This window comes from Perognathus longimembris, chromosome 17 (genome assembly GCF_023159225.1).
Source record: "Perognathus longimembris pacificus isolate PPM17 chromosome 17, ASM2315922v1, whole genome shotgun sequence".
NCBI classification, from domain to species: Eukaryota; Metazoa; Chordata; class Mammalia; order Rodentia; family Heteromyidae; genus Perognathus; species Perognathus longimembris.
The window spans coordinates 33,326,363-33,344,160 of record NC_063177.1 but is presented as its reverse complement, the minus strand read 5'-3'; the positions used below and the strand labels follow the sequence as shown (position 1 = coordinate 33,344,160).

The window sequence follows — 17,798 nt, the reverse complement described above, 5'->3', positions numbered from 1 at the left end:
AAATTTATATAAAGCTTAAGGAAATTGAGACTACTGGGAAAATCATATCTACTTTTTTTTGGGGGGGTGGGCAGTCCTGGGCTTAAACTGTCCCTGGCTTCTTTCTGCTCAAGGCTAGCACTCTACCTCTTGAGCCACAGCACCTCTTCTGGCTTTTTTCTATATATGTGGTGCTGAGGAATCGAACCCAGAGCTTCATGTATGCACTCTACCACTAAGCCACATTCCCAGCCTACATATCTACTTTTTTTTTTTTTTTTTGCCAGTCCTGGGGCTTGGACTTAGGGCCTGAGCACTGTCCCTGGCTTCTTTTTGCTCAAGGCTAGCACTCTGTCACTTGAGCCATAGTGCCACTTCTGGCCATTTTCTATATATGTGGTGCTGGGGAACTGAACCCAGGGCTTCATGTATACAAGGTGAGCACTCTTGCCACAAGGCCATATTCCCAGTCCTCTACTTTTAATTCATGATTTTTTTCAATCAGTAATTTCTTGTTAGGATTAGTAGTGTGTGTGTGTGTGTGTGTGTGCGCGCGCACATGTGTGTGCACATGTGTGTATGTGCGTGCATGATGCGCTGGTCCTGGGGCATGAGTTCAGGGCCTAAGTGCTGTCCCTAAGCTTTTGCCCAAGGCGAGTGCTCTACCACTTGAGCCACAGCACTTCGTCCTAAATCAGTAAATATTTTCTTGACAACATGAAAAAAGAAAAAAGTGGATACTGAGGCTAAAAAAAATTCCAAGTATAATCCATAAGCTTCAATTTCAAATTTATGTTAAATAGGAGAGCCTTATTATTCTTTTGTGGGGGAACTCAGAACCTATACTTGATACACAGTGCATGAACATCTTGAACCCTTTTGGCTTCGGTTATTTTTCAGGTAGTCTTGTTCCTTGTCTAAGCTAGCCTGAACTTTAATTCTCTTATTTAGGCCTGCAGTAGCTGGTGGAGTGACAGGTATACCTAACTCTACTAATGGAGATGAGGTCTTGTAAACCTTTTGCCCAGGCTGGTCTCAAGCCATAATCTTCCCAATCTTAGTCTCCAAAGTAGCTAGGATTACAAGTGTAAGCCACAACACCCAGTAGAGCTAGTTAGAATTACTTAACTTGTTAACTCGACATGAGATCATAAATCTGTATCACCACCATCGCTAATACCAGCTAACACATATTACTTATTATAAACCATGAATTATTCTATGAACTATATACAAAGTCTATTAACCCTATGATGGAAAAATCACCATGACATTCATTTTAGATATAAGGAAACTGAGACAAATTTAGGTTAACTTAACCGAAGTCATAAAGGTAATTCCCTAATAGAGGAGGCTGGTGCCAGATTCTGTGTTCTTAATTATCATGTCACTCTGGAAATACTCATCTGTTATGTACGATGGAATCTCCCTTACGATTCTATCCAAAGGAGGGGATAGACTTCAAACAAAATATTCTCTATTCTTATGGAAATAACCCAGTTTTTGATACTCTGACAAGAAAGTATCAAACTGCCAAGCAAAAATACATACTCTGGACTGGGAATGTGTGTGTGTGGTTTTTTTTTTTTTTCTGCCAGTTCTGGGCCTTGGACTCAGGGCCTGAGCACTGTCCCTGGCTTCTTTTTGCTCAAGGCTAGCACTCTGCCACTTGAGCCACAGCACCACTTCTGGCCATTTTCTATATATGTGGTGCTGGGGAATCGAACCCAGGGCTTCATGTATATGAGGCAAGCACTCTTGCCACTAGGCCGTATTCCCAGCCCGGAATGTGGCTTATTGGTAGAGTGTTTACCTGGCATGCATGAAGCCCCGAGTTTGATTCCTCAGTACCACATATATAGAAAAAGTTGGAAGTGGCCCCATGGCTCAAGTGGTAGAGTGCTAGCTTTGAGCAAAAGAAGCTCAGGGACAGTGCCCAGGCTCTGAGTTCAAGCCCCAGGACTGACAAAAAAAAAAAAATACTCAACATTACTAATCATCAGTGAGACGGACAGTGCTATGGCTTGGATGTGTTTTGTCCCCCAGTAGTTGGTATGTTACATACAGGCTTGGTCCTCAGGAAGGTGGCCTTAGAGGTGGTATGAAACCTTTAAAAAGTGAGGACTAATATCTGAAAATAATTTGGGAATAAAAAGAGGAAGATGATTGCCTGGCACCCAAAGCCAAACACTAGGGATGAAGAATTAGGCTTGGTTTCAAGTTTCATAAATAATAGAACAGATGTCTGCCTTTGGTTCTTCTTCACGACAGAAGTTTTTAGAGCAGTCCCTTGCTAGTTTCCACGCTCTAAGCCCTGTGAGCACGGAACAAGAGGCTCCTCCTTAAAGTCCACTCCCCACAAATAGGGACTTGCTCCATGGATTAGCAAAATGGATTTTTACAAAATGATCCTGAAATTTAAGTTGAACACAATAATAAAAAATGCTAGTAATCTTCTGTTTATTTTTCACCTTTAGAAACCTAGTATATTTCCTATGAAACACAGTGTATCTGTCTTCCTACTGTGAAGGGAGAGGTTCATCTCCCTGCGAGGCCAGTGGTGAGTTTTATACTCTAGCAGCTCTCTAGAAAAATTTCACTCTAAGTTAAAGCAAAAGCAGATAGCTTTATTTATCTGAATATTTTAAATGAAAGAACATTGACCAAGCTTATATTAATAAACTGCATGTGCTTGTTACTTGTATTTTCTGTGTTTCTTTATAGTTTTCCTGTGAGAACATGTATTTTGAAGTTCTTTTGGAAAAATTGTCCCTAAATACAGTAAATTAGATATTATCCTAAAATTAAATGGGGAAGGAAAAATACTTTGTCAGTTTTTCTCTCCATGCAAAATTCAAGTTTTGTAATAAAGCTGAAAATCTAGTGTAAAAAAAAAGTGAGGACTAATGAGAAAACTTTGGGTTATTGGGGAAACTGCCCTTGGAAAAGATTAAGACAGCTCTCCTAAAGACAAGGTTTTGGTTTTTTTTGTTTTTTGTTTTTTTTTTGTTTTTTGCCAGTCCTGGGGCTTAAACTCAGGGCCTGAGCACTGTCCCTGGCTTTTTTTTTGCTCAAGGCTATCTGCCACTTGAGCCACAGTGCCACTTCTGGCCATTTTCTGTATATGTGGTGCTGGGAAATTGAACCCAGGGCCTCATGTATACGAGTCAAGCACTCTTGCCACTAGGCCATATCCCCAGCCCCCTAAAGACAAGTTTTAAGAGACAGCCTGATCCCTGAATCATTTTCTATGTTCCTCTTGAAACGTGATCTCCTCCTCTTTCTCTCTCTCATACTCCCACATGTGCTTACAACATTGTGATGTCATCTGTCATTAGGTCTTCACCAAAGGCCCAATTGATTCTACTATCCCAATCTTTGGGGTGCTAGATTTGAAGGCTAAATAAACCTCTCTGGGGTTCTAAAACTGATAACTAAATAATCCTCTTTTCTAAATCTGCCCGCCTTAGGTTATTTTGTTACAGTCATGAAAAATAGACTAATACACATATTAAAACCAAATGTAACGTAACTACAAACCCATTACCTTGGCTAAATAAGAAATAAAATATGCCATATCCTGGAAAAAATGTAGAACAAGTGGAACTTTCATATAGTACTGGTAGAAACAGAGATTTGGTAAAAAGCATAAATTGCTACATCCAACCTGAAAAGTGTTTGGTAAGACTTGATAAAGTTGAATGCTGACCCTATGACAAAATAGTATCACTGCTAGGAGGTATACATGTATCCACCCCGTTATAGTTTGGAATATGAAGTGTGTGCCAAAGGCTCACATGTTGAAGGCTTGAACCCTAAAGCAATGGTCAGAGGTAGGGTTTTAGGAAGGAATTAGGAACCTAGGAAATTATCTATCCCCACCTCCCAGTCAAAACAATACATGAACTGAAACTTCTGAGACATTAAGTCAAAATAAACATTTCCTCCTTTAAGTTGCTTTTACTAAGGCTGTTTTGTCACCATGACAAAAAGCTAATACATGGTTACAGGCATTTTAAAAGTGTTCAAGGAAGTATTATTAATAATCATCCAAACCTGGAAACTACCCAACTGTCTATTAATAGCAGAGTAGAAAAATATTCATGTACTTGAATACTATATAACAAAAATGAATAGACAATGGCCACACACTCCATCACCACTGAAATAAAGTCTAAGTATGATGTTGAGAAATAGTAGAAACAAAAGAACATGAAATTCAAGTTTTACAAGACACAGCAGTAGTCACTTTTGGGGAGGAATTCACCAACTGATAAATTATATTGATATAAGGGCTGGGAATGTGGCCTAGTAGTAGAGTGCTTGCCTTGCATACAGCCCTGGGTTTGATTCCTCCGCACCACATAATAAACAGAAAAGGCCAGAAGTGGCACTATGGCTCAAGAGGTAGAGTGCTAGCCCTGAGCAAAAAGAAGCCCAGGACAATGCTCAGGCCCTGAGTTCAAGCCCCAGGACTGGCATATATATGTGTGTGTGTATATATATATACATATACATACACATACATATATATGTATGTGTATATATATACACACTCATATATATATGCCCATATATATGTAATATAGATAGATAGGTGGATGGATGGAGGGATGGATAGGTAGATAGATACAAACCCACCCTAGTCCAAACACAATCCATTCACACAGGTATGGTCCTTGGCTCAAGTATTCATTAATCATGTTCTACAACTACTACTATGAATTCAACACATAGCACAGAATTTAAACAACATTTTGTACCATTATGAACAACTTCCTCCAACTTAATACAGATAAGTATGAGTTTGGAAGCCATTCTCTGCAAAATGTTTTTTTTTTACAGAAGCTACATAATTATCAGAAGTAGTCACTTGTTAAACTTTACATGAGGGATTGGGAATATGGCCTAGTGGCAAGAGTGCTTGCCTCCTACACATGAAGCTCTCAGTTCGATTCCCCAGCACCACATATATGGAAAACGGCCAGAGGGGCGCTGTGGCTCAGGTGGCAGAGTGCTAGCCTTGAGCCAGGAAGAAGCCAGGGACGGTGCTCAGGCCCTGAGTCCAAGGCCCAGGACTGGCCAAAAAAAAAAAAAAAAAAACTTTACATGAACAAAAAACAACCTTTAGCTGTTGCTAGTGGCTCATGTTGTAATCCTAGCTACTTAAGAGGTTGAGATCACAGTTCAAAGCCAACCCAGGCATGAGAGCCTGAGAGACTCTTATCTCCAATTAACCACTAGAAAACAAGAAGTGGAGCTGTGGCTCAAAGGGGTAGAGCACTAGCCTTGAGCAAAGGAGCTCAGGGACAGTGCCCAAGCCCTGAGTTAAAGACCTAAGGAATAAAAAAGCAACCCCTAAGACTTGACTTAAGTCATTATACAATTAAGTTTCACTTAACTATGGAGATAAATTCTTAGAAATGTCTCATTAGTCAACTTCATCATTGTGGAAACCTAAGAGTATATTCACATAACTAAGACAGCTGTGATGTTGTCACTAGGTAATATACTCTTATGGATTGCTGTTGCCTATGAAGTCTATCATTGACTTAAACATTGTTACAGGGCACGTGACTTCCTATTTTTGTGGCTTGTTTGCTATAGCAACCAGTTAGTTTAACACACACACACACACACACACACACACACACACAAACACACACATGCTTATAAGCACCTATTAAAGTCCTCATATGGAGCTTTCTAAGTCATAAAGCACCCCATTATGCTTTAAGAACAGTTTATGTCTTTTGTTACTGTTCTGGCAATGATTCCTCCCTGGCACCCACAGAAAGTACCTAGACAGATATTATTTATATTTCAAGTTTTCTTTACCTGTACTGTTACCTAAATACCACTGTTACCTTTTAAGACATATACAGAACAAATCATATAAAGACCATATAATATGGTCATATAAATATATATGTATTATAAAGCTTGGGGCAGTACCTAGACCCTGAGTTCAAGTCCCATAACCAAAAAAATATACATTATATATTTACATAGGCTGTGATCATATAATACACTAATTTCAAATAATTTTCAAAAATCACAATAATTCAGAACAACATATCCAATAAACTCACTTTAGTCAAGGCCTAAAACACAGAAGATAGTATAAACACTTTTGAAAAGTGCCTTTTAACTCAGGAAAAAGCCATCTCTTGAGAGCCCTGATGCCACTGAGGAACTAGTAAAGGGAAAAGGGAAGGGAAAAACTGGAAGGAAAAAAAAGCCCATCTAGACCTCAGACATCTCCTAAAGCCTCAAGTGCCATGGAGCTAACTGGTACCTGTAGAGTTGTGCTATATTTCAAAGTATTAAAAGATCATTTCTTATTTAATAGTCCCCTTATAAGCCTAAACCTCAAAAATGAGTTCATGAAAACTCCAAAATCCGTACCATTTTACTCATCAAACTGGCTACAACCTGACACCTAGAATAAACAAAAGTCTGGATCTATCCCAAACAACAGATAACCAATCAGCCAATTTTTAACTGCTAATTTTCTGGGAGAGAAAAAAATCAAATTATAGTATCTGAAAGGGGAAAAAGGAGAAAGGGGCAAGAAAAAAGAACAATTTAAAAAAGACAGATCCAAAATTGACCCCTCGTAATAACAAATGGAGATATTCTAGCCTCATTTGGAATGCTCTTTTTTTCTCCATCTTTCCAAAGAGCAAGAAGATACCATATGGCAGGAAGAGCTACCTGCTCTGCCGGCTCAAATCAGAGCTTACCTCCTTAGATTGATGGCCTTTGCCAAGTTTGGAACACCTTCCATCTCTGTTGTCTTCTGCCCCATCAGACTGCTGATAGGCCTATGGGGGGGAGAAAGAGAAACAGACCTGCTAGAATGCCACATCCAACTCATTATTTGCCTTCTCAAAAGTAACCAATTCTTACTGTTCATGGAAGGCAGATAATCCAACTGTTACTAGATCTCAAGAAATTAACATTGGTCTTTCAAAAACTCTCCTTGAATAATTTAGCAACAAAGGTTCTAAAAGGTAAGAAAGAATCAAATGCTCACTTAACAGGAAACAAGTCTCAAGACAACCACATCAAATCAGTAATAAAAACTTCTCTGTCAACTAAGTCCTTTGCCAAGCCTCTAAACTTCAAAAGACTTTCAGACAGATATTATATGATATTAATCAGTAACGCAGGTAATAAAATATGTTGAAACTCTCATGAATCAGTGATCATATTCTTACAACAGATTGGAAAAACTTCTAAGAATCCTAGTAGTAAGGACTTTTTAACAATCTGACATAGTCACTGTCTTAAAGATGTCATCTAAGCCATCCACAACCAAAAGTTGACAACTCTACTACCTACACCGTTTCTATGCAGGGACAGGCCAGGCTTCCCCTCAGCACATATTTCTGTGTATCATCCTCATGGCCAAGAAATGCTTCACTATGACCAACCAAAGCCAATAGACTCCTCTAACTCAATCTTCTAAAATTATAGAAAAGGAATTTGGCATCCTCCTTGACCAGCAATCCTTTAATATGTTTGAAGTTTTGAAAAATCAGTTTATTAGGGTCTGTTTTTTTCTGTTCTGGAAGCAAAATCACCAGAAATCCTTTAATCTCCCTCATAAAATTAAGTTTTCAGGGATATCTTCAGTACTAGATACTAATTACAAACTACAACTTTAATGTTATCAAAAGATAACACTAGAGCTGGACAGAGTGGCTCATACCCTTAGTCCTAGCTACTCAACTTATCTTGTGCTAGGTTTTTTTTGGGGGGGTCACTTTCTGTCTTATATGTAGGTTCTAAAAACCAAACCATTCTTTCATATTACAAAAAAAAACAAAATGGGCTAAAAGTTGTTTGCTTGGGGGTGTGTGGGGGGGGTGTGGGGGTGTGTGGGGTGTGTGTGTGTGTGTGTGTGTGTGTGTGTGTGTGTGTGTGTGTGTGTGTGTGTGTGTGTGTGATGGAACCCAGGCACAGCTCCACTTCTGGTTTTCTGGTGGTTAACTGAAGTGTCTAACAGACTTTCCTGCCCAGGCTGGATTAGAATGGTGATCCCTGGATTTCAGCCTTCTGAGTAGCTAGGATTACAAGCATGAGCTACCAGAGCCCCAGAGCCCAGCTTAAAAGTAGCTTTCTATATAAATCTAATGTCATATTTTTAAACCAGGAGATATAAAGTTAAAACTTCCAAAGTCACCTTAATTTAAAAAAAAAAGCATATGGTTTCTGGGGGCTGGTAACTCATATAATCCTAGCTACTTGGGAGGCTGAAACTTGAAGATCACAGTTTGAATTCAGCTGAAGTAGAAAAGTCTGTGAGACTCTTACTTCCAATTAATTAGCAAAAAGCCAGAAATGGAGCTGTGGATTGAGTGGTAGAACACCATTTTTGAGTGAAAAAAGCTAAAGTAGAACATCAGGTCCTGAGTTTAAGTCCCAGCAAGCACATGTTTCCAAGTACACACAAGCATACATGCACACACGCATGCACGCACACGCACACACACACACAGAGCATATGGTCCTAAGAAAACGACAGATCATCACTTATCTACTTGTATCACTCATGCAAAGGGTCCTTCCTTCCTTCCTTCCTTCCTTCCTTCCTTCCTTCCTTCCTTCCTTCCTTCTTCCTTCCTCCCTCCCCCTTCCCCCTCCTCTTCCCCTTCCCCTTCCTTCCTTCCTTCCTTCCTTCCTTCCTTCCTTCCTTCCTTCCTTCCTTCCTTCCTTCCTTCCATGAACTGGAAGCTTCAAACTTACTCAGCTTGTTTGACTGGTAACTCTACCACTTAAGCCATGCATCCAGCCCAGCTTTTTGGTAGCTAAGAGATGAAGTCTCCAGAACTTTTCAGGCTATACTGGCTTTGAATCATAGTCCTCTGGACCTGTCTCCCAAGTAGCTGTGATTACAGATGTGAGCCCTGGCGCACATGCAAAAGGGATTGATAAGATTTTAGTTAACTTTTCCATTATTTTTTTCATTGCAGTGTTGGGAATGGAATCTGGGACCTTGCACTTGACAGGCAAACACTACTGAATAATATCCTTGGCTCCTTTTTTGAAATTTTTTTCCTCAGAATATTAACACTGCTAAGGCAAAAGGCTTCGGCTCTCTCAAATAACTACTGTGACATGAAGCCATAATTTGTAACTTTAAAAGGTGAAAATTCTTAATTTATGAGCCATATCATTACCAGAAAGACCCTACTTTAAAATTGTTTGGAATCAATTTTTTATTTAATGTAAAATAATGATGATTATACTACCTTTCCCAAACTAGTATAGTGCTTATGACCAAAAAATAATGTGACAAGTACTTAAAAGCTGCTTTTACTAAATAGTATGGATTCTCTACTTGGGCACATAAATTAAAAGCAAGAGAAAAGTTTTATTCTGCTTCCTCCATTTTGATGGGGTCAGTATCCTGCTGAAGGGATAACAAGTTCTAACCAATACATACAAGAACTGAGATGGTAATCACCACAACACACCTGAGACTAGGACTGCCTTACTATGGGCACACCTTCCTACCACCTGCCTCAATTCCATCCTATTTAACCTAGGCAAATATGTGTGGACGGGGTGGGGGATACCTGAAGATGTAGTGAAACCCGATAACCATGGATAATTCTGTCTCTGTCCTTTTCCTATCTATTTGTAGTTCTAGAAATGTGGAACCCCCTGGAGCTGTGGACCTGAGTTCTAAAACAGTGATTTCAATCCAATAATCAAGGTATTTTACTAGACTAAGACTTGATACTAAATTAAAAAGCCAAACAAAAGTTTATATGTGGGGCTGGGAATATGGCCTAGTGGCAAGAGAGCCTGCCTCGTATACATGAAGCCCTGGGTTCGATTCTCCAGCACCACATATCTAGAAAACAGCCAGAAGAGGCGCTGTGGCTCAAGTGGCAGAGTGCTAGCCCTGAACAAAAAGGAAGCCAGGGACAGTGCTCAGGCCCTGAGTCCACGCCTCAGGAGTGGCCAAAAAAAAAAAAAAAAAAAAGTTTATATGGGAGCCAAAATGAAGAGAAAGGCCAGAGTATAAGGCTCTAATATGTATATATGTTCAGTGGTCAATCACATTTTTCCATTTAAACATTTTTTTTATTTTTGCCAGTCCTGGGGCTTGAGCATAGCCATATTCCTAGCCCCCATTTTTTAAATTAAAAAAAATTGTGCCTGTACTAGTGCTTGAACTCAGGACCCGAGCGTTGTCCCTTAGCTTTTTTTGATCAAAAGTATTGCTCTATCACTTGAGCCACAGCTCAATTTCCAGTTTTTCGATGGTTGGTTGGAGATCAGTTTCACGAACTTTTCTGCAAGGGTTGGCTTCAAACCATAATCCTCAAATCTCAGCCTCCTGTGTAGCTAGGACTACAGGTGTGACCTACCAAGCACCTAGCTCCATTTAAAAAAAATTTTTTTAGGTCTGAAACCAAGACCTGTACTCAGTACTTGCCACTTTCACTCACTGGCTAGCACCAACTGAGCCACACCTCCAACCTCTAAGGTTTTTTCTTAATGGATTCTTATTGGAAGAAAGGAAAGACCAAAATCAAAGAAAGCTTCTTCAAAACATTCACTACTACCTAAATAATCTCATCTTTCTCTCACAAAAGGCAATGGCTCTGTCTGTACCTAAGGGAAAAGAAATTTATTGTAAAGTCAAAGAGCTAAAGGACTACTGGAGTTTTCTATGAGGGAATAGAATACTAAGCAGGCCTATAACAGCTCCAAGTACTAGTATGTTGTATATAACTGTAACATGTTAAGATAAATCAAATATTTGCTAATATCTTTACTTCTCCAATTCTGTTCACATCGGAAGCAGCCAAACACTACAAATGAAGAACCATTAAAATAAAATATTTGTGTTCCAGCTTCCTTAAATATATTCTAAGAAAAACTATCAAAAGAGAGGAAACTTGTAGAAGTAAACATTGTTTTCTGCATTACTCACTACACTAAGGAAAAAAAAAAAAAAAACACCCAACCAACGAACAAAATTTCTCAGTTTTTACTCGTGGTGCTAACCCAGGAGCTACATCTAGCATGGGAAGTAAATGCCTAGCAGTGAGCTATCCTCCCAGCCTCACCTACGTTTCCTTTTATCCTGATTTGTGCCATAGATTTTAAGAGAGCATTCAGGAATAGTATACAAGCTTGAGATTTGGTCTAGAAAAAAGAATAATCTAAATAAGGTCCAAACTAGTTGTGACAGAAGTTTGTCCAAAGTTTCTAGGTAGCCAAAGTGAAACAATAAAATGCCATTGAAATAATTCTTTTCTGGTCATGGGGTTTAAACTTAGTGCCTGGGTGCAGAAAACAGGAAAAATGTCAATAGATGTCATAGTTTCTGGATGTGTGATATATGCTAACACTAAATAAATAAATACTAAGTCAACTGTAATGACACAAGCCTGTACTCCCAGCACTCTCAAGGCTCAGGTAGGAAGATCTAGAGTTTGAGGCCAGTTTAGGTCACATTTTTTAAAAATAAAAGAAGTAAAGATCCTACAAGGTAACTATGATAAATTTAAGTTACTAATCTAATTGCAGTAATATAAAAGAATGATACTTATGAAAAAAAGACTAGAAGGCCACACACATAACCTCCCTTCCTCAACTCCATAAAACTATGATTTCTTTGGCCACAAGGATTATCGTATTTCTCCATACCACAGTCACATCACAATCATTGTAGAATGCTAAGCATAAGTTTCTATTTTAACTATATTATGATGTGCATATTTATTTGACTCATTTAAGACAGTATTTAGCTTATGAGATAGAAACAGTCAATATACCAACAGAAATAATTACTATAAACTTTTCTGATAAAGACTCCATTACTCCACCTCACTGTAGATGACAAACTCCATTAGTTAAAAAGCAGCAACCAAACTTTCAATTTGTAACTTCTTTGTTCCATACCATATATATTTCAGACCCTTCTTTAATGCTCATAAGATGTTACTTACCAAAAATAGTACTGTTCGTTACTCCCAGGTAAGAATAATATACAGAGTTCTTTAAAATAAATCGTTTATTCATGTTGGAAAAAAATAAAACATTACCACAAAATTCTAACAAATGTTAGAATGTCTCAATATTGAATCGTATCACAATCTGATAATTCCACACTATGAAAAACTATTACGTGTGCCCGTTAGTTTCTAGTTCCTGTTTTCTTGTTTCTCAAACAGCAAATAACTCTAACCAACATTTTCATTTTTAATATAGAAAACACTATTCAGACCAAAACTTGAAGTTCTACTATGGCTACTTTTAAAAAGGATATACTCCCTAAAATACATCAACCAGAATTCACATGTCCAATCTTTTTAAATTTACAGACTCTAAGACATATAGACAAAAATATGGAACCTGAAGTCAGGCATGGTAGTACACATAGATAATCCTAGCACTCAGGAGAAGACAGAAGGATTGCAAGTTCAAGGCCAACCTGGGCTACATAGTCTATCTGAAAATTAATTTTTCAAAATTAATATAAATCTCTTTTATTGCATAAAAAGAACTAGGACTGGTGGTGCATGCCCACAATCCCAGCTCTTTGGGAGGCAGAAGCAGGAAGATCTCAGTTCGAGGCCAGCTCAGACAAAAGTAAGACCCTATCTCAAAGACAAATGCCTATGGTCCTAGTTGCTTGGGAGGAAGAAGTAGTCCAGTCCAGGTAAAGTTTGCAAGAACCCATTGTAGGAAAAAGAAAAAAATAAAAGCAAATGGACTATGAGTATAGCTTCAATGGTAGAATCCCTACCTAGCAAGTGAGAAGCTCTGAGTTCAATCACCAGTACCACCACACTATACAAAAAATAATTCAGCCTAACATATGTTTATTCAAGTTTGTCTTTTAAATTCAGTCCTGGGGGCTGGGGATATGGCCTAGTGGCAAGAGAGCTTGCCTCGTATACATGAGGCCCTAGGTTCAATTCCCCAGCACCACATATACAGAAAACGGCCAGAAGTGGCACAGTGGCTCAAGTGGTAGAGTGCTAGCCTTGAGCAAAAAAGGAAGCCAGGGACAGTGCTCAGGCCCTGAGTTCAAGGCCCAGGACTGGCCAAAAAAAGGTTTAAATTCAGTCCTGGATTTCTAATAAGACACTGATCATACTAATGATTATATCCTACTGCCACCTTTTTTAAAAAGAGGCATTGATTCATATTATAGATTTGGGGAAGGGAAAAAGGGACTACAACAAACAAAAAAAACCCACAAATATTTTCCAAGAAAACTGAAAAATGTATAAGAGGAATTTACAAGGAATTCTTTTCCAATTCAAAAGAAATTTTTCTACTGAAACTTTAGTATTATTCAGAAATCAAGAAAAATACTTGAAAATTAGGTTACTTCTATCAACTGTGCTTTGTTTAGTTATAAAATACTATTTCATCTCTGCTATGAAATCTCACTCAGGTCAGGATTAAAGAATTTATCTCCAACAGACAAATTTCTTGTTCTTTGAATTGAGAACTTGTAGACGTTAAATGTGCCAAAAGCTTGCAATTGCTTTAAGACTATTTACCTAGATGAGTGGTACTCATAGTAATGTGACTCCAATATGCACCGTAGTCTAGCATAAGCTTTGAGACTCTTCAAATTTCTATAATAAGAACCTATAGTAAAACCATTTAAGTTGATACATTCAGTGTTAACCAAAAAGATACCTAAGTCTAGGTATCTTCAAGCTTAAAAACACAAAAACATGACATATTGCTCATTTTGTTTCATTCAAGCTAGTTTTTGTTGCCAAACATCCATTAGCTCTCTTCTATGGTAACTGGTTAATAACCATGTGAATCCTTAGATTCTGGAATGTTTGACCTCCAGATTCCTAGTGATTTTGTTTTGGCTCTCTTAGGTACTTCAAGAGTTCAAGAGAGTGCATTGACTTATTACATACTTGAGGCTTAGTGCCAAAAATTACCCAGCATGAACGGCAGTTCTTTAACAGTAGGTGTCATGTGCCTTTAGGTAAAGGAAGAAGAGTATTGGCCACCTCTCCCTTCCTCGGATTTACAAGGTTTGTAATACTGGGCAAGACAAGCAGAGATCTCTGCCTAACTGCATCAGATGAAAATAGGTCAAAGTTTCTTACCATTTCCTTTGCTAACTTTGACTTAATTAGGTCATTTTCATTAGCCAAAAGAGAAAAATCATTCTTGAGGTTTAAAACAATTACTTTAAAAGCAGAGAATAACATGAAATTATACTAAAAATTAATTAAATTTGAAAAGTGAAATTCTGTTCTCCTAAGTAGCCTTATTGTTCCAACAAAATAAACTTCTAGCCCTTTTAATACATTATTAAAGCTTCTTTCTCATTTATTTTAAATTTCAATGCAATAACAGAACAATGGAATTGTATAAATTATCTACATACACATGTACCTATGTAATGCACGCAGCACGTTAACTATAAACAGGCTGAGAGATAAATTAAAAAGTGAGTCTTTTGATTTAGCCACTTTCATATACATAGGTATACAGCTATTATGAACACCAAATCTCAACTCTTTATTCTGGGATAATTTCAAGCATATATCTGAAACTCTTGTCAAATGTCAAAATGAGTCATCACACTACTAGAGCCCACTTTTCAATGTATACTTAGGAGGAGAGGTGTTTTCACTTACTCTGGTCAGCATAGTTTTTTGCTTTGAGTTCAAGTTGTCTTGTTTGAGATTCTAGAGATTCCACTCGGATCTGTAAATCCTTTTTTTCCTGTTCTTGAGAGTCTTCAAATTCAATAAATTTCTAATAAAGAAGAACAATACACATTTTCATCAGGGAATTCTTTCTTGTATTTTCAACTCCTGTTTCTTAGTATTAAGAATAACAATAGGTATTAATTTATTTTTTTCTTTATATATATTTTTTAATTAATTCTTTTTTTGCCAGTCCTGGGCCTTGAACTCAGGGCCTGAGCATTGTCCCTGGCTTCTTTTTGCTCAAGGCTGGCACTCTACCACTTGAGCCACAGCACCAGTTCTAGCTTTTTCTATATATGTGGTGCTGATGAATCGAACCTAGGGCTTCATGTATATAAGGTAAGCACTCTTGCCACTGGGCCATATTCCCAGCCCCAGGTATTAATTTCTTAAAGAGATTTTAGAAGGGTGAACTTGGGTTTGTTTTGTTTCTTTATGAAAACTGTTTAGGTCAGCGCCCATGGCTCCTGTAATCTTAGCTACTGAGGAGCCTGAGATCTGAGGAACCCTTTCAAAGCCAGCCCAGGGGGAAAGTCTGTGAGACTCTTATCTCCAACTAGTCACAGAAAAGACTAAACTTGGCGCTGTGGCTTAAGTGGTAGAGCACTAGCCTTGAGCAAAAGGAGCTCAGGGATAGTGCCTACTCCCTCCCAGCATTCAAGTCCCAGGACTGGGAAAGAAATTTTTTTAGTCAGGCACAGGTGGATCAAGCCTGTAACACTACCTAAATGGGAGGCTGAGATTAGAAGGATCAAAGTGTAAAGTCAGCACAGGTAGAAAAGTCTGCAAGAGGGGGCTAGTGGCCTAGTGGCCTAGTGGCCTAGTGGCAAGAGTGCCTGCCTCGGATACATGAGACCCTGGGTTCGATTCCCCAGCACCACACATACAGAAAACGGCCAGAAGCGGCGCTGTGGCTCAAGTGGCAGAGTGCTAGCCTTGAGCGGGAAGAAGCCAGGGACAGTGCTCAGGCCCTGAGTCCAAGGCCCAGGACTGGCCAAAAAAAAAAAGAAAAGTCTGCAAGAGGGCTGGAAATGTGGCTTAGCGGTAAAGTGCTTGCCTAGCATGCATAAAGCCCTGGGTTCTATTCCTCAGCACCACATAAACAGAAAAAGCCAGAAGTGGCACTGTGGCTCAACTGGTAGAGTGCTAGCCTTGAACAAAAAGAAGCCAGAGACAGTGCTCAGGCCCTGAGTCCAAGCCCCAGGACTGGCAAAAAAAAAAAAAAAAAAAAAAAAGTCTGCAGAGTTCATAACTCTTCATAACTGAGAGTTAGGTCCAGTGGTGCATGTCTGTTAGTCTATGAAAGGAAGCCTAAACTAGGCAAATCATGGACTAAGCACAAGCCCAGACAGAAAGTGAGAACCTATCTCAAAAGCAACCACCACCAAAAAAAAAAAAAAAAAAAAAAAAAAAAAGCTAGAGATGGGGCTGGGGATATGGCTTAGCGGAAGAGTGCTTACCCTACATGCATGAGACCCTGGTTCGATTCCTCAGCACCACATAAACAGAAGTGGTGCTGTGGCTCAAGTGGTAGAGTCCTAGCCTTGAGCAAAAAGAAGCCAGGGACAGTGCTCAGGTGCTAAGTCTAAACCCCAGGACTGGCAAAAAAAAAAAAAAAAAGCTAGAGATGTGGCTCAGTGATAGTCTATTCAACAAATACATGGCCCTGAGTTCAAATCCCAGTACCTCAAAAAATGTTTAAAAACTTCTGAATATAAAGTAAAAATAAGAAACAAAGAGAGAAAACAATAGGGCTACACTGATAAAATACAATATAATATGTGAACATCTAAAATAGCATGATGAAACTCCTTGGATACATAAATACATATTAAAAACATGACAAGAAAATAAAGCTGTTGTAGAGAAAGGAGAAATAGAAAAATGGAGAGAGTGAATGAGGATGAATATGGTCAAAACAGTTTACTTCCATATACAAAAACTGGAATTGTTTTAGAATGGAGAAGAGTAAGGAAGAGTGATAGAGTAGGAGAGTGTGATGTAGCTATGTTATATGTACATATAATATATATATATACATACATATATATATACATACATATATATATACATATATATATATATATATATATATATAAAGCTATTTTGAGCCTGGTGCTGGTGGCTGTAATCTTAGCCATTCAGGAGGCTGAGATCTGAGGATGATGGTTCAAAGCCATCCTGGATGGGAAAGTCCGTGAGACCTCATCTCCATCAAATCACCGAAAAAGCCTGCAGTGTGGGGCTGGGAATATGACCTAGTAGTAAAGTCCTTGCCTCATATACATGAAGCCCTGGGTTCGATTCCTCAGCACCACATATATAAAAAAAAACAGAAGTGGCACTGTGGCTCAAGTGGTAGAGTGCTAGCTAGCCTTGAGCAAAAAGGAGCCAGGGACAGTGCTCAGGCCCTGATGACAAGCCCCAGACTGCAACAAAGGAAAAAAAAAAAGAATGATAAGAAAAAAAAAGTATTTTGTTTTGAAAAATGAATAGTATAATCTAAGCTATTCAGGCCAATTTTTTTAAAATTAGTAAGGTGTTTCATTTTATGGAATGGACATCCTGAAGAAAATACATATATTCTACTACTGAACACTCATCTTCAGTTTATAATAATTTTCAATATGTAGTATATATGTTAGGGAACAAAAAAATAAAGGAATAACCATGAGTACTTGTTAAATAAGTATTTGATTAATAAACAGTTTGGGGCCTGGTACCAGTGGCTCAGTAATCCTAGCTACTCAGGCAGCTGAGATCTTAGTATTGTGGTTCAAAATCAGTCTGCACAATAAAGTCTGTGAGACTCTTATCTCTAACTACCCAAAGGTGGAAGTGTTAGATCATTAGCCTCAACTGGAAAAAGTTAAGGACCGCACACATGCACACACACTCTTTCTCTGTATATATACACATATATAGATATAAATATAGATTGTATAGACTAGGACTATTTCCATCAAGCAAAAATAATTAAAACTATTCTCATCAAGGAGATTATGGTTAAGTGCAGTCAATAAATTATAGTCTTTATCTTGTTACATAGCAATATCTGACTACTGATAATCATTCCTCCTTAAATTCATT

General features: G+C 38.3%; 1 protein-coding gene across 5 annotated transcripts in view; it reads right to left on the bottom strand.

Moving 5' to 3' along the window:
- Positions 1–17,798, bottom strand: part of Spag9 (sperm associated antigen 9) — a 117,401-nt gene that overhangs the window by 81,858 nt on the left and 17,745 nt on the right. For 4 of the 5 annotated variants that reach the window (XM_048366919.1, XM_048366920.1, XM_048366921.1 and 1 more), the window contains exon 2: positions 14,634–14,754. In XM_048366919.1, the coding sequence (XP_048222876.1) occupies positions 14,634–14,754 (121 nt within the window). Of the gene's footprint in view, positions 1–6,725; positions 6,795–14,633; positions 14,755–17,798 lie in introns of those variants that run through there. The other variant, XM_048366923.1, reaches the window with a different exon arrangement.